This window comes from Microtus pennsylvanicus, chromosome 2 (genome assembly GCF_037038515.1).
Source record: "Microtus pennsylvanicus isolate mMicPen1 chromosome 2, mMicPen1.hap1, whole genome shotgun sequence".
NCBI lineage: Eukaryota > Metazoa > Chordata > Mammalia > Rodentia > Cricetidae > Microtus > Microtus pennsylvanicus.
Genome location: NC_134580.1, coordinates 92,008,110 through 92,034,362, shown reverse-complemented (window position 1 = coordinate 92,034,362; position 26,253 = coordinate 92,008,110). Strand labels below are relative to the sequence as shown.

The following is a 26,253-nucleotide window of genomic DNA, read 5'->3' as shown; positions in this document are numbered from 1 at the left end:
CAACAGAAACCAAGAAAGTTAACAGTAGCCCTGGGTGAAGCCTAGAGAATGGAACAATAGGATACAGGTAAAGTAAAGTAGGAAATGGGAACAGGTGAGGATGGGGCTTTATCTGCTGGAGGAGAAGGAAGGTCATTACAGAAGGAGAGAGAGGGAGGCAAAAATAATACTAAGGATGTTTGATAAAGTCTCAAAGACTCACGTTATTTTATATTTACCTAAAATTACATGTAAATGAGTGTGTGTATGCATGCATGTGTGTGTGTATCACATCAAATTACTTCAATTGGGCTGACAACACTCCTCACAAAGAGCCATAGTGCCTGGCATGAGAAACCACCACTCAAACTGTTGGTCAGGGTAGTCCAAGTAACTCCAAACAATATAGATTATGATTTGTTGTTCTTGTTTACTCTCAGAGGTTGAAAATTTCAGACATGGGACTTGGGAAATCCAAGCTGTGTCTAACCTAAGAGCCTCCTCCCTGAGAATTAGCTTTCATAGTACCAGAAGAGGCTCTGCAAGCTGCTAAGGGAGGACAGCAGCCAATAGTTCTATCCATCTATGATTCTATGGACCACAATAATCACCAGCATGTTGAGACATCCCTATAGATGCAACAGTGGCTCTCATATCTTGGTGGTGACCAACAGCTGTCTAATTAAGGTCAATCCCACAGGAGGAAAATCGTGTCTGGTACTAGACATCTAGCCAACTACTCAGAGCTAGTGAGGTCATGGATTTTAGAAGAAAACCTACGACTGTCACTTCACCAGATAGTATCATTCCTAATGCACTGTAGTATTTATCCTTATTGCCATAGTTAATTGTAGCTTTCATCCCACATCAAAAACAAACAAACAAACAAACAAAAATTTTCTTTGCAGCAAATGGAGACCTCAGAAAACCACAACTGATTAGAATGCAGAGGTCAACTCCCCAGCTCCAATGGACAGATCTACAACATAACTCATGTACTTGAGTTTCAGGGAACATGGTGGAAGAGAAAGTGTAAAGACTGTAAGAGCCAGGGGACCAGGAAGTCTGCAGTGAGGTGGTGTCTCCTAGAAATTGTCAAGGAAGTGACATCTATGATAGCACAACAATATGGCTCCCTAAACAAGACTGGAGAAGGAGGGCCTTCTTTCTATGTATCATTGGTTAAATAAAGAAACTGCCTTGGCCTTTTGATAGGGCAGAAAATTAGGTGGGTGGAGTAGACAGAACAGAATGCTGGGTAGAGGCAATGAGGCAGACTCCATGAAGCTCTGGTCCAAGATGGACGTAGGTTAGAATCTTCCCGGTAAGCCATGACCCTGTTGTGATACACAGATTACTAGACATGGGTTAAAGCAAGATGTGAGAGTTAGCCAAGAAGAGGCTAGATATAATGGGCCAGGCAGTGTTTAAATGAATACAATTTCTGTGTAATTATTTAGGGCCTTAACTAGGAGGTTGGGAGCGGGGCTGTGGGAAGCGGCTGGCCGCTCCCTTTTACTATACAAGACCTGATAAATGATAATACCAATAGATATACTAATCCAGAAGGAGGGAATGTCATAGGGTCCTACCCCTAGACAGAGAACTATAACAGCTAATGACTACTGGGAGAGAGGGGGGATTGGCTTTCAGGGATGAGCCCTCTAATTGAACAGACTCAGCAGGTTTATTTATGTATTTATGTTTAAACACACACATACACACATGTGTAGCAATAATACTCAGGAAAAAGAGGTAATCAATTTGAGAAGGAATAAAGGGTACATGGAAGGGGCTGGAGGGAAGAAAGGGAAGGAGGTCATATAATTATATTTAATCAAAAATTCAAAAAATTGTAAATAAAAAAATCATTAAATGAAAAGCAAATAAATAAAACCAAAGAAAAACCTCCTCACAGTTGTTGAGAATCCAAAGAGGAAGTGATAGCTGGGCCAACAATTACTTGGTGTAACTTATCAGAAAAACAATTATTATGCAAGATGCAGAGGTCAATGCTGGTCCCACAAAGTGCTCAAATATTCATCAGTCTTCCCCCCTTTTTAGAATACACGATTGCTACTGTTGGAACATCAAATGGGGCTCTTGATTAAGATTTCCCGAAAGTGGTCCCCAAGGCTAAGCTACTATCCTAGGTTATAGCAAGTCTGCTGTTGTGATGCTTTTCTATTTTATTTGGTGAGATATAAAGTGTTTCTTTTGCTCACCAGCGCCTTGGCACAGGGGAAATGAGTTATTACAATGGCAGAGACTAGCACTGGGTATGAGGTCATGCTGACATGAAGTGAGTGCCCAAAGCCTCAGACTCGGTCTCCTTGGTGAGAAAGTAAGAGACAACAAAAGCCATGTGGACAGATTGCTGCAGTTGAGTGAAGCAAAGCGCCCCCACTGTTAGGTCACACAGCACACTTCTGCTCCCCACCAGAGCCTAGACTCTTCCCCACTGAGGATGCCAGTGGAAGACAGTATACTCTAAACATTTGCTTCTTTAAGGTCTTGGGGTCTATATGGTGACTTCGTGTGTGTGCTATCTCAGTTTATTCTTCACTGTGACACTGTAATGTGAGAATTGCATTATCAGAGGTATCTCTAAATCTGAGCAGAGACTCAAGGACATGAAGTGATAAAGCCAGTGTTTAGGACAAGGTCTTCTAACTTGAAGTGCAATGATCCCTCCACTTCATTCAGAACTTGAAACACATACATTTTACCGTGATTACAGGTAAAGGTACTATTGCAAAACTAGGTCTCATGCCTCTCGCATAATAATGCAAAACTGAAGCATATGTGTATGTAGATGTATTATTTTTTAAAAGCAGTAACTGCATTAATGAAAGTTTAACACAGAAATGTATATACTGTCAGGACAGCAAAAGTAAATTAGGAGATTGTTGCTCAATATAATGACTACAACTTTAGAAGTTATCAAAACCCAGCTTCTGGGAAATACAACTTAATGTATTTTTTAGCTCTTCTTAAAGAAACCAGTGACATACAGAAAGGGAATTTCCACATGTGGATATGAAGGTGGTTGCATAGAACTCCTTTATCCCCAACTTCTACTTGATCTGAAAGGGCCTATGGTAATCACAGGACCTTGAATTCCTCCGGAGTAAAGGAAAGAAAGGAAGACCCAGCCCTTTCACTGTGAGTTAGATCTTAGTAATATTTGAATGTTTACATAACTCAAGGCCTTGCTCAAGTTTGTAAAAATGAATTTACATTTTAATCCTTGGTCCAATAAATCAATGAAAGAGTCCAGTCTCACATGCTTGGGGTGGGAGTGGCCACATGAGTGTATGTGACTTTGTGTGTGTGTGTGTCTAAATTTTTGTATTTTCACAGAGCATTCAGGAAGGGTTGACAAGATTTGCTTAACATCTCTCCAAACTATACTAGCAATCACTGTCTCTCACTGGGTGAAGTTCTGAGAAACTGCTAAAAATCCGAGGTGAGAGATTATTTTTTAATAGCTAGAGTTAAGGAACCAGGCAGAACCCCCAATACAAAAGTGGAAGCAGAAAGATCAGGATTCAAGGTGATTCTTGGCTACACAGTCACTTGGCACAGAGGCTACACTATGCTTCAATGAGAGCCTGTTAAAAAAAAAACAACACCGAAGGAAAGGTTTTGATTTTCCTTTCCCCTTCTTTCCTTCCTTCCTTCCTTCCTTCCTTCCTTCCTTCCTTCCTTCCTTCCTTCCTTCCTTCCTTCCTTCTTCCTTCCTTCCCCTCCTTTTTTAGATATGGTATCATTAGATAGTCCTAGCTTTATCTGAACTGGAACTTATTATGTAGACCAGGCTGGCCTCAAACTCACAGAGATCTGTCTGTTTCTGCCTCCTGAGTAGGGGGATTAAAGGATGTGCCACTATGTTAGAATTTTTAAGACTTGAAATGCAAACACCTACTTATTGTCGGATTCTGACAATAGTCTTAAGACATGATTGATATTTGGTCTTACCCTTTGGTTATGGATGGAGGATACTTCATGCTAGGGTAATTTAAGATACAGATTCCTTATCTTGTCCTGGGATGAACATATAGATATTCTGTAATAGAAAGCTAAGGGACCAACTTAAAATAGAGAACTAGATTTTAGTAACAGGGAAGAAAAGATAAGAGGTAAAGTACTATGATGATTAATAATGATTGCCAACGAAGGATCTAGACTCACTGAAGAGACAAACCTCTGGGTGTTTCTGTGAGGGATTATCCAGAACAGGTTAATGAGGTGGGGGACCCACCCTGAATGTGGACCTTACCATCCCCATGTCAGTGCCAGCATGGTACAACTTCTTTCCAGAGGCACAAACCAAACTTTTGTAGGTGCTGCTATTGATACAAACTCCAAAAACGGACTAGAAAACAGACTTAAGCAAGACATTAGAGTGACATCATCCTACAAAGCCAAGATAGTCTGCTATCCAACTTTCCTAATTTTACTGATCTAATGGATAGAAAATGAAATTTCAGCGTCATTTGCCTTGCACATCTTCTAACCTAAGAATCAAATCTTTTCCTACATTGTATGAACAGTTTCTACAACTCTCCCAATCACAAGCTTTTTCTTCATCGATCAATGCCTGGGAACTCATGTGGTAAAAGCTATAAATTTTGGGCTTTTTTAAAATTACCATTATAATAAGAAGGTATACAGCACTTAGTGTTTTGTTAAGCTTTTTAAAATGAAGAGTGGAGATTTAATTTTGTAATATGCTTTTTTACCATGGGATCCTAAGCAATGATCATGCGAATTTTCCCATTGGATCCATTGAGAGTGATATACAACTATACTTTGATTTTCTCATATCTATCTTCATATTCTGGGAATAATTTCTATTTGGTCATGCTGGGAATAATTTCTATCTGGTCATGCGTGAAATATTCCTTTACACTGTGTGAATAACTGCCACCGAGATAGGGTTAATAAAGAAGCTGACTGGCCAATAGCTGAACAAGTAGAAGTTAGGCGGGACTCGCAAGAAAAGGAGGAGTCTCAGAGTAGCAAGGAGATGCAGAGGAAGCAGCAGGTAAACTTGCCATACAGAGAAAAGGTACCGAGCTATGTGGCAGAGAATAGATAAGAAATGTGGGTTAATTTAAAATGGAAGAGCGATTGGCTGAGCACTTGTAATTAATAATAAGTCTCTGTGTGGTTATTTGGGAATTGGCTGGAGGGACAGAAAAGTCCACCTACATAACAATGGTGACGTTTGTCTATGGATCTCTTTAATATTTTTCAAATACGGAGATATTTTTCTTTTTGTAACTGATTATTGAGGCAAAAAGCAAAAAGATACCTAGAGTTACTGAAAGCCAAGTAGATGCCTGGATTTTACAAAAAACAGTAAATTAGAGATATCAGGGTGGGAAGAAAGTGGTATAAAGTATGAGGAGGAGGGAGGGGGAGAGAAGAGAAGGGAGAGAAGGGGAGGGATGGGGAGGCTGAGGAGTAGGAAGAAGAGAAGGAGGAAAAAGACAAGTGGGAGAGGAGGAAGGAATTTTCTTCAAGGGGTAAATATGAGCTCTCTGAATAATTTATACATGCATATGAGAGAGAAAGAGAGAGAGAGAGGCGAAGAGTCATCAGAGACCAACTTTTGGGACTCTCTTCATTCTTGTCACACCTTGTGTGTGGGATCTTGGGACAGACATCAGGTCTATGTGCAGGCCCCTCTACCTGCTAAGCCACCTTAACAGACCCCCAAAATATCCGTCAGTAAATAAGAGCCAAACCAAGCTTTTCAGATAAGCCTCTACTGAGGTAGCTTTCCACCTTCCAAAGACCAGGATCACATGTGCTCCGTTTTGTTGATGACAGCAGAAGCCGGCCCCGCTAGCACCTTCTTGAGTGTATTGAGAGTCACCAGTATACCTGGCCTAGGAGCAACACAGTGTGCCAGCCACTCTTCTTTCCTCCACGGGCTGTGTGATGATTCCTTTCCTTTCACAGGCCCCCCCCCCCTACACGACTGCTTCTTTTCCACAACCACCAAAACCCACGACTCAGTTTTACTTCTATGGCCTTGAGGTTATAATGGAGAAGCTGCCTGTAGTCGGCTATTGTTCTGTTTAGAGGGTCAATTATGCCAGTGTTATCTGACTTGAAGACTTTTAGAAAAGAATTTATTATATGCATATATCCAACAAAAGTGTTTTTATATGGAGGAGGCCTAAACAGCCACCGTGGATTATAGGCTTCTAGATCCTACCATAGTTCTCTAATTCTAAAAGGATTTAAACAGGAAAGCCACAGAGGGAAAAATGAAAAACCCTCTAGGGACTTCCCCCAACTCAGGATGTTTGTTTACAGATTTAACAGAGAGGGGTAAATATTTGTCATAGATCACGATAAGACTGTACCGCAGGCTCACAGAGAGTGAAAAGTGAGGGTCAGACAGCCATAGTCTCAACTGTCGTGGAGGGCTTAGCCATCCGTACACTGCCTGCACTCGATGTGGGAAACCAGTTGCTGGTTCTGTTTTATTTTTAGCTTAGTAAAATTACTGGAGTTTTGAACTATTATTATCCTTATCATTATTACTATACAGAAAAGTTTCCGGACATTAAGAAGAGTATTGTCTTAGCTGGTCAAACAACCACAGAGAAAGCAGGGCCAGAGTTGCTCAATCAGAGTCAGGTTGAAATTTATCACCGCTCCCGGGTAAGAGAACATGAGATAAGGCCAAGTGTGGGAGAGCGCTGTATTAGGGCCGGCTCTAGTTACGGCCTTCCCTGCCAAAGCTATAAACACAAATGGCCAATTTAACAACAAGGAAAGACCACCTATAAGATCTAGACCTAGGATCTAATCAGTTGCTCTGTGGCTTCTTTCAATTACAGGATCCCTGCTATGTTTATGAGGACTTTTAATGTGAGCATCATGGTCTTGAAGGCCGTATCATTATTGGCCATGTTTGATCTGAGGGTGGGAAAGCACGAGCTCCAACAAAACAAACCAACGCCTGCACACGGTTGCTTAGAGCTGCACTGTAAATTGGCATCCACGAGAGCCTACTGTGCAAGAGAAGGGAAAAGGTTCAGATGCCACAGGGATCGCAAACCCAGAAAGTTGGTGCCATTAAAAGGTCCTTTCTGTTTCGCTCAGGAAATGAAAATTAGTTGAGAATGAAAATTAGTACCATGGCTGTGTCAACACTACTTAAGGGTGTTCTGAGAAAGGAAGGATGATCAAGATAAACACATCGTCTCATTCAAGTGTGGCAACAGGATATGATTTACAAATGGAAAATTAGGCCATCATGATTGTTACAAAAACTGAATTGCTGCTTATATTCAAATAATTCCAATCACGAATCAACTGAGTCACAATGCATGTGATTTCTCAGGCTTAAAAAAAAAACCATCTAATTGCTTAAGATTCTATGAGTGAGAAGACTCCTAACAGAAAACTAGCTTGCTTTTTTCTAACAGAAAAAAGCCTTGCCACAGTTATGCTTCTGATATGACCCTGTACTCAGCTCTCTGATACTTGAGGAATCTTTTTATTCTACATTTTTCCTTTGGACTGTCATGTGCATCCCTATGTCTTAAACCACTAAGTTCGTGGACTGCTTGGTAGCCACAGGCAGCTCTATGGCCCAACACAAACCTGTGAACTTTCTAAAACATTGTAATTTTTTTTCGATTTCTTTTTGTAACTCAGTCGCAGGTTTCTTGAGTATAAACTCTGTACATGACAGCATCATGTTGCAGTGTCACGAAGCTCTCTCCCACAAGCCCAGTCCCTCTACCCGTGTGCCCCATATGCACATCAAAGGTAGCATGTCCAGAGTTTATCTTACTCTCTTTCTTGTACGTATCCAGCCAGTCATCTGTGCAAGAAAGGGAGAGTACCTTCTCCTCGAGTTTTGCTTTATTCTTGCAATGCACCTAAAATAGCTCATTTATATAATCTTTCCTCCCTCCTTCCCTCCCTCTCTCCCTCCCTCCCGATTCTTTTACCATCGTTATTTTTATTCAGGCTCTTTGAAAGTCTCTTGCTCCTTCAATTCGTTTTATATTATTGATAATTATATTTCCTAACAACAAAAGAAAAAGTGATCTCCATTATTCCCCCACTAACGAGGTCACAGCCCAGCATGCATTCGCCATTCCTGTCCATAATATTTTTCACTATTGTCTGTTGGGTATAATATGAATCCCATATTCTTCTAGTCCTAGGGTGAGTCTCTCCTCCTTACAGTTCTCTATATCTTCACGTAAACTCAAAGATCTGGTCACACCAAGTCTCAGCCCTTCCCTGAACACATCACATCTTGGATTGTTATGAGAGTAGCAGTGTTCTTTCTGCCCAAGTGGAATTCTTTTGAAGAGTGGTGCTCATCACTAGAGGGCCGCCAGGGGACACCATGAAAAGGAGGAACTATTTCTCATAGGATGCCGACCATAGGACGCTTGGTGAGTGTTTGAGATTGTCGCTTCTGCCAGCAGTAACACCTCTGGAAAAGCCTTACCAAAAAGTATTTCCTTTCTTAAATCTCCTCCCCAGCTCTGCCTGGAGTATTGGGATTTCCTCCTCTCTGATCCGAATGCCCAGTCTTCTACCAACTCCAAGACTGATGGAGATTTCACGTTTCAACCTTTTTGATATTGAGGTATATCTTATGAGCTACACATCCAGGCTTGGTTAGCAGCTATCTTTCCCTTAGAAGCACAGGTAATAGTGCAGCTACTCATGAAAATGTGAAATCAGATAAGTGTTATTCTAAATTGTCATAAAATATGATTGTCCAAGGTCAATAATGCATGCTTGTGGTGGGCAAAGAATTGTATATTTTATATTAAATAGAGAAACAGCTTTTTTTTTTTTAAAAAAAAGTATCCAGCAGCAGTGGTGCACACCTTTTATCCCAGCATTCAGGAAACAGAAGCAGGTGGATCTCAAGTTCAAGGCCGTCCAGGACAGCCAGAGCTGTTACAGAGAAACCCTGTTTTGAAACAATCAAACAAACACCAAAACCCAAAACCACCACCACCACCAAAACAACAAACTGAACAAAAAAAGTAGTACTGTCTTCTTCCTGTGTTTCCATCATGACATACTGCCTAAACACAGCCCATGGACAATGGAGCCAAGTAAAACTAAAAACAAATAAATCTTTTTTTTTCTTTTCTTAAAAAGAAACTACCCTCTAGTCCCCATAATAAAGAGATATTTCATTTGTGTGTCTAGCAACCGAGCAAAGCTATAGCTTCTAAACCATTATTTAGGCAAGCATTGTGCATCATATAGGTCTCAGTTATATACTGCAGGGCGACAAAAGCATGGCCTCATGTGGTTCTGTGTCCCACTGTCTGATGGAGGAAGGTCATTGGCTAATAAAGGAACTGCCTTGGCCCATTTCATTGGTTAGAAGATAGGTGGGAGGAGTAGACAGAACAAAACACTGGGAGGAAGAGGAAGTGAGCTCAGACTCGACAGCTCTCCTCTCCAGAGCAGACGCCTCAGAGAGACGCCATGCTCCCAGCTCCCAGGCAGACGCAAGCAATGAAGCTCCGACCCAGGATGGACATAGGCTAGAATCTTCCTGGTAAGCGCACCTAGGGGCGCTACACAGATGATTAGAAATGGGCTAAATTAATATGTGAGAATTAGCCTAGAAGAGGCTACATAGAAATGGGCCAAAGCAGTGTTTAAATGAATACAGTTTGTGTGTAATTATTTCGGGGCATGAGCTAGCCGGGCAGGCGGCTGGGGTGTTGGGGACGCAGCCCCGCCGCTCTTATTACTACAACTGTCACCTGAGCAGCCTGAGCTGGCAGTCAGACATAGAACTGACGAGGGTCCAGGGTGGGTCTGTGAACCTCTACACTGTGACAATGCTGCCGAGAAGACAGAGGGGTAACCGGAAGGGCGTGGGGAAGAAGGCCACCCATGGAATTTTAGGTTGTCTGATAGTTACACATGAAAAGAGGAATAAAAAGATTAATGCTAAGGCTATATTTCACTTATGTTACCCAATAAATAAAGATACAATCACTTTACAACGCAATGCATATTAAGAAAGCAGAAAGAAAGGATTTTCCCCGATTTAGTCATATTGGAGTTGCAACACATGGCCGATGTCTGCTGTATCAGACAGTGCAAGTCCAAGCTGTTTTCATAAACTCAGCTAAATAAAAAGGTAATAACAATGCATTACCTTCTACAGTAAGCTTTGTACCCCATCATGCTGGGAGCATTTAAAATTCCCACAATATTCTTAAGTTTGAAAAAAACAGAACATAATATTCCCTCCAAATTCATTTTTGTGTCTTGTTTTGGATAATTTCTTTTAAAACATGATTTGAGACAATTCCTGGTATCCTTTTCACCTTCCCTAAAAGGGGGCTGGCTATAGCCCATCTTGGTCTAATAAGAAAGTCCTTGGTACAGATGTAAGAATAGAAATCACTTTAGTTAGAATGATCAGTATCTCACATATGGCAGGATCTGAACACATATCTTTGAATAGTCATTAAAACGTGAACTAAAGTTGACAACGGCAATCTATTACTTGAAATCCACAATGGCACTATCTGGAGGGTGAGAACTGTTCCATTTCCCGTTGGTTGATCTAGAACTTGTTTTGGGTATTGAGACTTAGAATAGTGGGTTACATCTTCTGAAGTTGTAGGCCAATGGGGTTCCATAGACCCACAAGAATGAGAGGCTACTGCAAATACTCTTAGTTACCTTCAGAACCTGTTGGTGGGCATGAAATCCAATTGAAAGCCGAGGGGCTATTGGCATTTGATGGCTACCGGGAAAGAAAGAGTCAGTTTTCTTTAATGATGGATGTGACCTAGTAGGGCAGGCCCCATTCCTGTGTGTAGTTAACCAACACAAACTGGATCCAACGGATCTTTTAAAAAGGAAGAAAATATAAGAGTTAAATAAGTAGGGAAGTGAGGATGTCGAGAATGGATCTGGGTGAAGTTGGGGGGAGGACTAATATGATCAAAATACTCTAATTTTTTGAAATTCTCAAGTACTACTTTAGGACTTGCTTTCTTGAGCTGAGGAATGCAGTAAATTTCCAAAGCATGAAGTTTTCAAGGTTCTAATCTATTCATATCTACCTCTTTTCATTAAATTATTAGAATTCTGTATGTATAAAAAAGATTTTAAGGCCATTAAGATATACAGGCAGAAAAACATTCCAATATATACATGTTAGAATTTTCCAGATATAGAATAATAAGAATTTTTTAAAGTATAGAATTTAAGCCATAGGTACCTCATTTCAAGTTCATTTTACATATGTGAAAAGAAAGAGTCTTATGAATTAAGCATAGCAAATGGAAGTATCTTCTGGCTATGGGAGCATCTATGCATAATAATAACCACAAAGCAACACATTTACCTTGATGACTCTCATAAAAAACCTACCTAGTCATATGCACACAGAACAAAATATCTCAATCTTTGCTCTCAAGGTGGTAACCAGCCTGATACACTACTCCACTCCCAACAAACATGAGGATCAGCAAGACCAACTCTGCCTTCTGCCTTCACGAAAACAAGGCTTTGCCACAGAGGAAAGAGCAGTGATCTCCGCACAGAGAGAGCAGCCGGGACTGGGGTTCCTGTGACTCATGGACTGGGAATTTCTCTGCTAATTTCCAAGGTGGTTTGGCCATACTTCGTCAATTGACCCAACTTAGCAGCCTTTTGTTGATGGTGTGGTATCATGTGGCCTTACTCAGTAATAGAAACAGCATGTTGAAATTTACCCAACAGTTCCCGCATGCATTTCCTCTGGCTTTCTAGTAAAGAAGAAAGCTCGCTCCAAAAACTCCACACTTATTTTTCTTTCAAACCTTAAACTGAATTCAGGAAATTAAAATAGGAAATACATAAAAGCATTGTATTTTCCTGTTCACTAATTGCGATCAGTAAAAGCTTTCCAGTTCTACCAAAAATACGGAGGAAGGGGCTGGAGAGATGGCTCAGTGGTTAAGAGCATTGCCTGCTCTTCCAAAGGTCCTGAGTTCAATTCCCAGCAACCACATGGTGGCTCACAACCATCTGTAAAGAGGTCTGGTGCCCTCTTCCGGCCTGCAGGCATACACACAGACAGAATATTGTATACATAATAAATAAATAAAATAAATACAAAAATATGGAGGAAGGCACAGAACAGGCAAAGGTTTCTAAGTAAGTGTTGCATCTCCTGGGTATGTCAAAGAGCCAATGGGTGCTGGTTAGTGGGATGATGACATTCATGGGGCCCCAGTTTACCTCTCTGTAAAGGAATAGAAAATATAATACAACAAACAACAAATTTCATGTTTCCAAGTTTCCACCCTCATGAGACCAGGAATATACTCCTTGCTGACTTCTCAGTGCTGACCACAAATCAGAGTGAGCTGCGGGGCTATGTAAGGCTTGTTCATCCACACTGTGGTCACTTAACGTGGACCCAGGTCACCTGTGTGTAAGCCTTGCACATCCACACTGTGATCAGCTAACAAGGAGCAAGGACACCTGTGCTCTAGAGGTGACAGAGAAGTTTGCCTTCAAAATATTTCAAAAGCAGGAATGACAATGTGAAATGTGTGAAATGGTCTCAGAAGGTGATACAAAGATACAGGGCAAACCCATCTACATTGAGGATGGAGCCACCAAGGGAAGATGGACCATGGACCAGTGGTGTTCTCTGTGGCCATCAGGGATTAAGTGGCAATGGGAGCCTCAGAGAGAGTGCTGTCAAGAAGGCTCTTGAGTGTCCTTGATGTGCAGCTGAGAAAGCCTCCTACCTTTCTGGAAGAAGTCCTCCAGCTTGTCCTTGAAAGGCTGCAGATACTCCTTCGGGGACTCCTTGCACACCAACTTCATCTGTTGCTCACTTGCTGCAAAGAGAAGTATAGAACAGACTAAATCAGGAATAATTACTTGCTGAGATCCTGTTTGGGCACAGTGTTATGTTATCAATTGTACAGATTCCATATCAATCACAGTCTAACCAAACTCTATGGGAAAAAGTAGCACATTCTGTACCTCTATTTCAGAACAGGGATATGTGTAACATTTAATTTTTCTTTTAGCCATTCATAAAAAAGATCTATAAGTTGTGTCAGGTAAAATATTCTGCTTTTTTTCCCCCTCAAAATAGAGTGGAGAAGGTACCTAAGGACTGATCCCAGGGAAGAAAGGCCCCTGGCCTTCTGCAGATTCATAAACCGAAAAGGATCTTGCTGAAGTTCCCACAATTCCAAACTCTCCAGAATCATCAAGTTAAAGAATCCTCATGCTCATGGACACTCCAGTCCAGGTTAGGAAGTACTGCATGATCCTCATGCATCTCAGAACAAACAAAGGTCATTGTCAAGATGAAAGTGCTGAGAGTCAGCCTAAGTCCTGCCATAGAGAACAGGACAGAGAACACTGGACCCCGACTGGCACACACTAGCTCATCTATCCTCACCCAAACTATGAGCTCAGAGTAGAAAATCATTAATAGTCAAACTTGCCTAGTGACCCACAGATGTGGGACATTGCAAAACTTTAAAATAAACAGAATACAAAATATAGAAATAAACCCACATGGAGGCTTTGCAGGAGAAATAGATAAATATAAGGAACAGGTGACGCGTAAGATTGATTTGTTTGACCAATGAGGAAAAGGAGGGAGGGACCTGAGTTCAGGGTGATAAACACTATTCTCAGAAAGCAAGGGACACCCTCACACCACTCACCTAACACTTCACTAACACATGAATAATATCCCTTGGTTTGCTTCAGACACGACACCTAGAATTTATGACAAATTATTGTTCTGATAATCAGGATGTCTTGAACCAAAATGTTCTGATTTCATTACATATAAATCATCAGAATCAAGAGTTCGCTGTCTCTAGGAGTGGTTAGCTCAGGCAAAAGATGTGTTTTCTGAAAAGCTTCTGTATCCTGATAAATCTCTCTGCCGACACAATTCAAATCAGACCAAATCAATGGGATTAGAAAAAGCTCAGGTTTAATGGCTACAATGCTCCCAGATGATTTTGCAGCCCCCACAGAGAGGATATGGGAAAGGAAGACTGGAAAAAACCCCACGTCTATTTTCTGGGGAGGGGCAGTTTCAATACCCTGTGGGAGTGGTCTTGTGCATATCTAGAGGGGGGGACATTATTTAGTGAGAGAGATGGGGGAGGGGGCTTGAAGTGGAGCTGAACATTCTAGACTCTTTGGATATATGAATGCCAGGGGCTCGGGTGAAGCTTTCACCCTAACATTTTTGATATGTTTTTGGCCATAGGCTTCAACTATTGGTCATGGCTGGAAATTACTGATAGACCCTTGTCTAAGACACCAAATTAAACCTTGGATTTTTATCCTAAGCAGATTATGCTGCCTAGTTAAAATAAAATGAGAAACACCTAGATGTGTGGTGTACACCTGCAATCCGAGAGCTTGGGAGGCAGAGGTAGGTGGAGCTTGTGTGTACACAGAATGTGCCAGCCTGGCCTGGCACCATATGAAACCCTGTCTTCAGGGGTGCGTGTGTAGACGGATGTATACTTTATATCTTGGAAGAATCTATAAACAAGAAGGCAAGACATTCTGAATGTAAGCCATTGGGAAGGACCTTTATCTACATCAGGAACATTCTAAGCAACCATTTGGTGTTTTTACAAGCAAAACGACTCGCTATCCTCTGCAAAGAGTCACCTGACACTTCTGTCTGGGACCGTCTTGCCTTGAACTCCTGTTGAGTCTCTAAAGAGCTCATGTTGCAGGAGGGAGTTAGCACACCTGGCTTCACACTTTCCATTTGCAGTAGTGGCAACCAGATTTCTAGACTCTTCAACTATGCGGAAAGACTAAGAGATATGCTTGGGGAGGGAGCATGATTCGAAGCCATCTTGTGTGGTTTTCTAAGCGCATCCTCAGGGTTCCAGGCCTTCATTGTAGGGCAGGGTTACTAGGTCACAGTACAGGAGGGTTACTAGATCACAGTACAGGAGGGTTACTAGATCACAGTACAGGAGCACCCTTATTTGGGCTTCTACCATCATGGCTGCTTTCAAAGACTTCTGGCTAGAGCTTAAATAAGACTATCTACTGCTATTCAGACAACTGTCAGGGCTGGCTGGGAAACCTGCCCATTGGTCTTCAGACTTTAACTAAATTCTTTTTTCTTACAGTTCACTAAGGTGAAAAAATAAAAATCTTATTTTGGAACAAATAAATGGATAACAGTTTCCTTAAAATCAGCCAAACCATTTCAAAATATTTGCTTCTGGGACCAATGAGATGGCTTAGTGGCACTTGCCACCAAGACTGTTGCCCTGAGTTTGATACCTGGGCTCACGTGGTTGAAAGGGAAAATCAACCCTAAAAGTTGTACTTTGTTTTCTTCATGAGCTCACACACAAATAAACATGCATGTATCCACAGAACAAATAAACATGTAGGATTTAAAAGCAAACAAAAACATAAATATTGGAACATTTTTAACTTTCTTTGATAGTGTTTTTGATCTTCTTTCTAAAAATACTCTATAAATTCTCCACTATTATCAAATTTCTCTTTCCAGTTTTCCAAGTATAAATAATTTGGACAACGGTAAACATCCTTCCTGATGTAACTTATCTTTCTGAAACAGTGAAACAGAAATGCTCTGAGCTTGAGCGATGTCAGAGGACAGAGAAAAAGGGAGAGGCAGTTGTAGACAGAACCGGGACACACTTTAAAGGCAGAATAAACAGATCTGGATTATGGACTCAGGGTAGGGATGAAGGGTGACAAAGCCATAATGGGTGATTCCAAGTCCACCTAAAAGGGATTAGTATATTAAAAAAAATACACTCATTTGTGTGTGTATTTTCAATGTGTGTGTCCATGCTCAATATGTGTGTTTATGTGTATGTGCATGCATATTGAGGCCAGAGGTTGACACTGATATCTTCTTTTCACTCTCTGTCTTATTTTTTGAGACAGGGTCTCTCACTGAATCAAAAGCAGGCCAGCCAGCTCTCAACCCCCACCCCATCCCAACCTGTCCCAACCTGTCCATGTTTTTCCAAGCACAGGGACTACAGACCCAGTACTGTCATGCCAGACTTTTACATGGGTGCTCGTGACCTGAGCTTAGGTCCTCATATGTATCTGGCAAGCATTTCTCTGGCTGTGTCACTTCCCCAGTCCCTGGCTTAGTGAATTTTCATGATCTTAGCACCACCCATCACCTCACCCCAGGAGGCATAAGCAAGGTAGCAAAGATGATCATATTGACTATGCATTTCTAGAGGAGATCGGTGCACAGGCAATTGGTCAAAGAAACTTTTAATGAGCTCTGCTTTGAACCATCATTTGACAATGAACGTTCAGAGAGGCATGCTTTTCTCCTGATATGCAGTTATGACTCTGAGAATACCTGAAGTATAAATCACTAGCTCTTGAAATTCAAAAATCCCTCACTGACATTAAAATTCCAGTAACAATTTTTAGAACTGCTTTTATGAGCACAAATAGTAAGTCATGTTATCAATTTAGAAAACGAGATATAACTGAAAGCATGAGGTTGATTCCTTGAAGGTCACTTCACATCAAAGTGTAGCTTAAGGAAGCGCTTGTATCCATGGTCACCGAAGCATGACTTCTACTTTTCTTGAATTGAAAAGATTGGTTATTGCAGCTCTTTTTTTTGTCCTGGAAGCAGTAACAGATGGAATGTCCATAAAATGGTTCAAATTTTATGAGCCATGTCACAGAACTGGAAAAAGCATGTGCTCGGACCAAGGCTTCCCTGGACTCAGGTGTGCTGTGGCACCTTTCTTTCTGCATGACAAGAGATAATGCATAAAAGTCGCCTGTAGAATGTGTAGCATTAGCAAGCAACTGTAGGAGGAGGGCCAGCTTGTTCATCCCGGCCGCCTGGCTAGCTTAGACCCAAAATAATCACACAAGAACTATATTAATCAAACCACTGCTTGGCCCATTAGCTCTAGCTGCTTATTGGCTAACTCTTATATCTTAATTTAACCCATCTCCATTCATCTGTGTATCACCACGTGGCAATGGCTTACCGGCAAAGTTTCTGCATGTCTTACTCTGGCGGTAGATCCATGGCATCTCCCTGACTCTGCCTTCTTCCTCCCACCATTCCATCCAGTTTTCCCTGCCTACCCAAGTTCTGCCCTATCAACAGGCCACGACAATTTCTTTATTCATTAATGCTAATCACAGCACAGAGGGGACTCCCACATCAAGCAACTTTGAACAATATTATTTGTTATTATGATAATCTAGTAAACTTGGTCAGGAAACATTTCACAGTGGGGAGATTACAGTGGATGGCTGAGGACTAAATGCTGACAATGCGGAGTGCTCAGTTTACAGAGGTATCACACAGCAGAGATATCCTGTTTAGAAGATGGAACTAGGCTGGTTACAGTCCACAACCCAAGAGAAGCTAGGTAACAAGGAGAACACTAAGAGAGACACACAGGAATCCCCTTGGAAGGGGAAATAGATAAGATCTGAGAAAATTGGGAGTACGGAGAGGGCAGAAGGGAAGGTAGAGAGAGAAGGAAGGGAATGGGGGAGAGAACATGAGCGAAAGGAATGACCAGTATGGGGGAGGACAGAGAGGGAGAGAAAGGAAAGAGCTATCTTTATTGAGGGAGCCATTAAGGGGCTAGTAAGAAACCTGGCACTAGGGAAATTTTTAGGAATCCACAAGGATGACCCCAGCTAAGCCCCTAAGCAATAGTGGAGAGGACACCTGAACTGACCTTCCCCTATAATCAGATTGATGACTACACTAATTCTCATCATAGAATCTTCATCCAGTAACTGACGGAAACAGATGCAGAGATCCACAGCTAAGCACTGGGCCGAGCACAAAGAGAGGGAGGAGTGATAATATGAGCAAAGGGTCAAGACCATGATGGGGAAACCTACTGAAACAGCTGACCTGAGCAAGTGGGAGCTCACTGACTCTGGACTGACAGCTAGAGAACCTGCATAGGACCTAACTAGGTCCTCTGAATGTGACTGACAGTTGTGTAGCTGGGGCAGTCTGTGGGGTTACCGGCAGTGGGACCAGGACTTATCCCTACTGCTTGAACTGGCTTTTTGAAGTTCAATCTCTTTTGAGGGATACCTTGCTCAGCCTAGATATAGGGGGAAGGGCCTTGGTCCTACCTCAAAGAGATGTGTCAGACTTTGCTGACTCCCCATGGGAAGCCTTACTCTCCTGAGAAGTGGATGAGAGGAAGGAGGGAAGAGCAGGAGAGGAGGAGGGAGTGAAAACTGGGATTGGTATGTAAAATGAGAAAAGATTGTTTTAAAATAGATTAAAAGGGGGGGGGGGTAATGCCTCTCATTCCCTTGCTGAGATCCTACCACCTATCGTGAGAATTCACTGAAGAATTCCAACAAATCCCCTCCTCCCCCATACACACACCAAAAACAAACAAAACCAAAAACACAAAAAAGGTGAGCTGGCTTACAAAATCATTCCCCACATCTTTGAGCCTCCTGGTTTTGAAATCAGAAAATAAAAGCAGTACAAATGACAGCGGTCCCATGGGTCTGCTGGGAGGACATCTCTGCACCCCCACACAGGCCTGGGCTCCCGTGCGACCTGCTAGAATTAAACTTCTCCACAGGATCAAAGGGGAAGGCTGCCCTCCAACTGCCCCTGCACAGCTGCATGTTCCGGTGGCCAGCAGCTCACATAATCCAATTTATTAACTTGGCTTTCCCAAGACTCTTTCTAACAGACAAACGGGAGACCTAAGACTAATTAATGATGACACTGGAGACTGGAGATGCACAAAGAGGCGAGGTCATGGACAAATCCGTAAATGCCACTCATTGTCCAACCCGAAGACTACTACACAGTCTTGCCAGACCACCAAAGTTGCCTTAAACACAGTCTCTGCCAGGACCTCCAACATTAAAACCAACCAAGTCTGTCTTCTTTTTTTTCCTTTCTGTAAAACTTTCAACTATAAAAAACATAAGTTTTTGAAGTTGACTACTAATAAGTGGTCATTGTACGGGGGAAGTGTAAACTGATACACGATGGAATCGTAGAGATCTACTAAAATCAGACTTCCATTTAAAGGCTGGGGACTCGTGACTTCTTGCAGTGAAAAAAAAATATGTTCTTGAATGTTTCAGGATTTCAAATGTCAAACTTCTAAGGTCAGATTGGTGGCTTTCTATTTTTGACTTCTGATCTCTAAAAATGAAGCTCCTTGAGGCATGTTAAAAAGCAAAAGTAGGTTAGAAGGACATAGAAGCAACTCTGATACAATTGGTCAAAATCATATGTATTTTGTTTCAAAGTACATGGGAAATTACTATTAATTACTTTGAGGCTGCTATCTAGACTCAGTTAGTCAGAATGCATTGTGTGTGTGTGTGTGTGTGTGTGTGTGTATGTGTGTGTGCGCGCGCGCATGCATGTGCATGTGTGTTACTGGGAATTGTATTCAGGAGGTGGCAAAGTCAGAATATATTTACTTAGGATGTATGCTTTTCCAGTTTGGAATTGTTTCCTCGCTGCTTACTTAATTCCCAACTAGGAACCTTCATGGTTCCATGGTTCTGTGTTGGTTCTACTCATTCTTAAGTTTTATAAGATCTGTCTTTTCCACATGCTCCATGCTTGAAGGGCCAACATTAAGGATTATCATAGCAACATATAAAATTGTTTGCTTATAGGACATTTTTGTGTTGTATCAATGGGGTTTAGGTGAGAGAGAAATGGATCCAGGCTGTTAAGAGCCTAGGATGCTTTGTGAAGAATTTAATTACAAAGGAATTCATTGACTAAATACATCAACTTGATAAATGTCTGCTAAGCTCCTATGATGTGTGTGAGTTTGGACCAGATACTGGGGAGATGTTAGTGACAGAGCCAGTCTCCTTCCCTCAGACACTGTAGGGCGTGCACCACAAGTGCTTCTTGTATAGCACGTAGTGATGGACGTTCCTAGTAATTAGAACTGCATGCAAATGTACCACCACTTTTTTCCCGAGACACACCTTTACCCTCATCATTTTAGCTACAGGAAGTACAATATTCTCACCAGTGCTTTTCACAGTCAAGTAATACATGTATATGTGGATTTTCTTAAGAGTGACAATTTTTTTTTAGTTTTAGTTCCCAAAATAAACTTTGGTTAAAATAAACTTTATGTGCAGGTATATTTAGAAATCAAATCTGAATAATAGTTTAACCTACATACTTTATAATGACTATCTTTGACCTAAACTGTTAGCTACAGTATTCCCAATATAATAAGATGCTAAAACAAAAATAGTATATCTTACTTTGGAAAGCAGCAACACAGAGACTTCTACATAAAGTCAAATGCAGATTTTAAGTTAATAAACTATTAAAAAACATTTTCATGTGCTTGTTAAAGGCTAGCATTGATGAGATGGTCCTGCTTTGTGGGTCTTCCATATCTTCCTTATGTCTGTTTCTATATGTCCTTCCCTACTCTGTCATCCCTCCCTCTCTTCTTTCCTCCCTCTCTTCTTTCCCTTCTTATACAGTGCTAGAGATGGAACTCAGGGCCTTAAAATACTGGAGAAAAGGTCTAGCACTAAGCTACATCCCTAACATGCAAATATGTATATATGTACATATACATATATAATGTGTATATATTATACCTCTAAAGGCTATATAGGAAAGGCAATGTAAAGAGAGATTTCAACATGATTTAAATGAAAGCCAAATGATGCACTCTTAAAATAAAGCATGTATTTCTTGTGCATGAATTTTCATAATCACATTATCAACATTTAACAACATAGTGTGGGAATGGGTAGTAGTGATGTTATCAGAAATCTTAGGCCAGAGATGGGTGGGAGGAATAAAGGGAAATTCTATTCTAAGAGAAATACATACAATACAGATTTGAAGAACGCTGCTTTGTCAACTGGGGGGGTGGTGGTCAAGAAGCCCACCAAAGGCCACATTTTCAGGTTCAATTTAGACAGCTGTACACAAAATGACCAAGTTGTGAACAATCTATATGCAACCAAAGATGTTTCTTTAGCTATGGCTTGGGGATTCAACTGGTATGAGCAAATTATTTCTACCAAATACTATCTATGCAAGAGTAAATATTTGTTCCTAAAGTTGTTTAAAAAAAAAACCTGGGATAAAACCGGACTCGCTGAACATAGCGGACAATGAGGACTACTGAGAACTCAAGAACAATGGCAGTGGGTTTTTGATCCTACTTCACGTACTGGCTTTGTGGGAGCCTAGGCAGTTTGGATGCTCACCTTACTAGACCTGGATGGAGGTGGGTGGTCCTTGGACTTCCCACTAGGCAGGGAACCCTGATAGCTCTATGGGCTGACAAGGGAGGGGAACTTGATTGGGGGAGGGGGAGGGAAATGGGAGGAGGTGGCAGGGAGGAGACAGAAATCTTTAATAAATAAATAAACGGGAAAAAATTCGAGTGGGCAACTGTATACTAGTAAATAAAACACAGGACTTAGAAACATGCACACTGGATCAGGATATTGCTTACCTCCGAATACTATAGATATCATTACACAGACTGTTAGATGTATGTGCTTCTTTCTACCAGTACACAACATATAGTACCTCTTTCTCCAAGGTTAAATAGAACATTACATTGCATCGACAGCTTTAGCATATTCTATAAAGTAGAAATAACCCAACTGTCTACTAATGGATAAATGAATAAATAAAATGCATTTATATTCATAATGAGATATTATTTGAACACAAAAAATAATGACATGTTTATACATATTGCAACATAAACCTTTGAAAACATGATATTGAGTTAAAGAAGCCAATCATAAAATACTATGTACTATATGATTCTATTTGAAGTATTTGAAACAAACAGAATCAAAAAGACAGTGTAGATTAAGGTTGCCTAGGGCTAAAAGAGGAAGGGGTGTGTATGGGGGTGCTGACTAAAATTTGCAGTATGGTTTTCTAGAGTAGTGTTTCTCAACCTGTAGATTGAGACCCAAAGGGTCACATATTAGATATCCTACATATCAAATATTTACATCAGAACAGTAGCAAAATTACAATTATGAAGCAGCAATGAAATAATTTTATGGTTTGGGGTCATCACAACATGAGGAATGTATTAAAGGGTCATAGCATTAGGAAGGTTGGGAACCATTGATCTTGGCAGTGGATCTTTTCTCAAAAATAAAAGAAAGAAGGTTTTAAGAGTATTCTTTTGCAAAGTACAGCGGTCAAAGTATATCATGTATATATATTTGTATTTTGCAATAATGTTTTAAAACTCATATTTTAGTCTTTTGTTGATGGTGTTTGGTTTGGTTATTTGGGATTCTTGTTACTGTTGTTTGCGAGGTGAGGGAGGTAGTTTGGGTGTTTTGAGAGACAGTGTCAGAATGGAACCTAGGCTGGCCTTGAACTCATTATACGATCAGCCGCTGCCTCTCCTGAGCACTGGACCACTGGGGTTCATGCCATTATAGCCAGCCCGTTGTTAATTTTTTGAAATTTGTGTGTGCATGTATGTGTACTTGGGTGAGCTTGTGTGCACTGTGTACATGCAGGAGCCTACAGAGGCCAGAAGAGATCATCAGATCCTCCGGAACTCAAGTTGTAGATGGTTGTGAGCCACCATGTGGGTGCTGGAACCTGAACCCAGGTTCTGCATAAGTGCAGTAGAGCTTGTAACCACTGAGCCATCTCTGCTACTTGTGTTTTAACTTTTTAAATGCTAACAAACTTCTAATTTATTTGTATTGCTTGTGATTCTCTTGTCAAGTTACAGTTATTTTTAGTAGAATTTTGTCAGCAGTTTTTGCTATCTTTTGAAGGTAGACTATCAAGTTTGATTTTTCAAGTATTTTGAATATCACAAGCTTGTTTCCCACTTCTGATCTGCAGGCTAGTTCTGGCTCACATATACCGTAACTGTGATGAAAGTCATAGTTGCAACTAAGGTTCTAAAATTCACCTTCTAAAAGAAGCACAAATAGGATATTTTTCTTAGACCTGTTCGTTTTAGTCTCAGTTTGAATCCGACAACTACCTTTTTGTTATTTTGATGAAGAAAATATAATTCATCCATTTGATATGTACAATTCAAGCAATTTAAGTATTTTCACAGAGCTGTGTAGCCATAATGAGCTTTTAGAAAATTTTTACTACTCTAGAGCAGTGGTTCTCACCCATCCCGATGCTGTGACCCTTTAATACAGTTCAGAACTATAAATTTGCAGCTGTTATGAGTCTTGATGTACATATTTGATATCCAGGATAGCTGATATGTGACCCCTGTGGGGTCATGACCCACAGGTTGAGAACCACTGGTCTAGCTGGTCCTGAGCATACCACATGGTCCTGCCTCGGCCTCCCAAACTGATGGCAGTGACAGATACATCTCATCTATGTATTCTCAGATTTCCATATACTTTACTGGCTGAGGAGTTATTCATACATCTCTGACTTTTAGTTTCTTGCTGTAAAAGTCTAAGGCTAAGTATGCTTTAATCCAACACTCTGGAGGCTGATCTCTGAGTCTGAGGCCAGCCTGGTTTATATATTGAGTTCCAGGCCAGCCAGAATGACCAGGACTACATAGTGAAACCCTGACTCTTTCCCCCCTAAGGAACAAAATATACAGATACAAACGTTTTATACATTTGGGTAAACACTAACCCAAATCAAACAGGATTTATCTACTTAATATAGTAAAGTAACAGAAATACTGGCTAGTTAATACATCATTCAGGATTCTGTTTGTTTTGTTTCCAAGGATAGCTACACAGTAACAACAGCCATACAAACTCTTTGGATAACTGACATTTTTGATGTGTGTGGTTTAATCAATAAATCACTGACAAATTCTTTTTCTAATTGAACTATCTTAAAAAAAAAAACCTGCTAATACTTAGCCAAGTGGTGGAGGAAGAGGCTATGGATGCCTGTGAGTTTGAGGCCAGCCTGGACCACAAAGCAAGTTCTAGGACAGCCAGGACTGTTACACAGAGAAACCATGTCTTGAAAAAAAAAATGCCAGTATTTATCCTTGCATATTTTTTTTCCTTGAAGAAACTTTACCCCCAACAAGACACTGAAAATGTCCTCTGAAATTACTAGGTCACCCATTCTTTGCTTAGAGTGGGAGCTAGCAGCAGGACTCCCTTACAGGCTGCTTCCTCTTTTGTGTCCTCCTGGGAGTTGTAGCTCCCAGTTTTCTCTGTTGTCTTTGCTGCCTGAATTTTCTGGCCCCTCCTTGTGGCTGTTAGGGACTGTGGACACCCAGACTCTGAATTTCCTGTGACCCCCTGCCTACAGGACTGCTTGCAGCTGCTCTGAGCAAATAACTTGTTTTGCAGCTACTCTGAGCACAAGACCCTCAGGAGTTCCTGATGGCAGGGGAGTGGTTTCTGGTGGGCTTGCAGCTGAGATTTAGGGCATGGCCATTAGTCAAGGAGACCCTATATAAGCTGCCCTGGACCACAATAAAGGGGGCATTTTTGACTGTCTGTGTCCCTTGCCCGACTTGCGAACCATACTGTAGCGTGTAGTGTATAGAGCAAGTGTTGGACTACAGATGCCTTCCTTATATTTGGCCATTAAATGTGAATATTCTTTTCGGTTTTGTACAAGGTTGCTTTTCTTGCCATGGTATGCAATCTCATCCCAATAAACATTTCAGTGACCATCTACAGGCTGCCCAATATCATGCGTCTTGCCTATAATTTCACATCCTGGTGATCTCTTGGATTCACTGATATATATATATTATTTGTACCTCCTGAACTGTTCTTCCTATGCACCCTATTTATTGTCCCTGATTTGTCCCTATACTGGAGGCAAGTAGCTGTATAATATCTGACAGTACCAGCCCCTATTTACATCCACAGTGGCTTCCATAGAGTTTGTCTCTAATTACTCAACCAGCCCACATGGCCCTAGAGGTACTGGCTCCTGCTCTCTCCCATCCATGATTCCCCTCTATTATTATTATTATTATTTGTGTGTGTGTAGATATAGATAGATTGCACATCTCTAATGGATCAAACTCTCCAATGAGTTCTTGGAATCATGTCCTCTGCCTTCCTTGAATACAAGTCTAGATAGGTATTATTTGATATCCCAGCTTCAGGCAATGAGATGCTATCTTTCACAGGAGAGGAAGAGTCTGATTCACCTTAAGAAGGTGAAGTGGTTATAGACAGGCAAGGGCGAAAGGACAGGAACAAGTGACTTGGTGAAGAATGGCTTCTGTGAAACTGACCTCACAACCCCACTAAAGCCTCCCGCGCTCACACTGCTTGCTGTGGGTGTGTGCTGTGAATAGAAATGTGCTTAGAGTTGGCACAGAGCAAAGAGGCTTCATAAGGAGGAAGACGGGCACCAATGTCCCCCTGCCCCCTTTTTGGTGAGACAGGGTTTCTCTGTGTAGCTTTGGAGCCTATCCTAAAACTCACAGAGATCTGCCAGCCTCCGGCCCCTGAGTGCTGGAATTAAAGGCGTGTGCCACCACTGCCCAGATGATGCACTTTTCTAGTAGCCCTTAGCATCCTATGGACATGGGATGTTGTGGGGAGTAGCTTTTAAGTCACAGATGCAAGATGTCTTAGCCTTACTATGATCGCACATTGGACAAATACTCATCTATTGAAAACTTGTGTTGGAATTATCTGCTGTGCGCCACTGTGCAGCACACTGGAGACAACTGCCCAGCGAGGCCCACATTCCTCTTCATCAAACTGTGTGCAGCCTAGTGACAGAAAAACAAAAACCAAAACAAGGACGAAAACAAAGCTAGGAAATCAACACATTACATTATAATGTTGTGTCATGAAACACTGGATAGGACCTTCTTAATGCATACTGGACTGGGAAAGGTTATCCAGAAAAGACAACTTGAGAAGTAGGTTGAAAATGTCAAGAAAAGTGATGGAAGAGGGGATACCGTGAATGAAAGGAAACATGATGAAGTGGCATGGGTTATTTGAGGTAGGTTAGGGGGGCATATAGTAAGTCACAGAGCTCAGGGACCTCCTCTCCTTGGTTTGCTATTGTCCTGGTGCCCAGATTTTAGCTCCAAGGAAAGTGTCTGTGAGAGAAAGGTCTCTGGTGAAGGCACCAGAACCAGCCTGAATGGGAGAAGGACATCAGAGGGAACCATAAGCATAGGGGGCTTACACATGTCTTTAAAGAGGTCAGGAGAGGTCTCAAGGTGAAGATATTTGACTACAGATTATAATCAAAGTAATAGGGGGCCATGA

General features: G+C 41.3%; 1 protein-coding gene across 4 annotated transcripts in view; it reads right to left on the bottom strand.

Annotated features, from left to right (window-relative positions):
* Fmn1 (formin 1) overlaps positions 1-26,253 on the bottom strand; it is a 369,449-nt gene that overhangs the window by 66,431 nt on the left and 276,765 nt on the right. For 3 of the 4 annotated variants that reach the window (XM_075961724.1, XM_075961725.1, XM_075961727.1), the window contains one exon: positions 12,765-12,857. In XM_075961724.1, the coding sequence (XP_075817839.1) occupies positions 12,765-12,857 (93 nt within the window). Of the gene's footprint in view, positions 1-12,764; positions 12,858-16,698; positions 16,789-26,253 lie in introns of those variants that run through there. The other variant, XM_075961726.1, reaches the window with a different exon arrangement.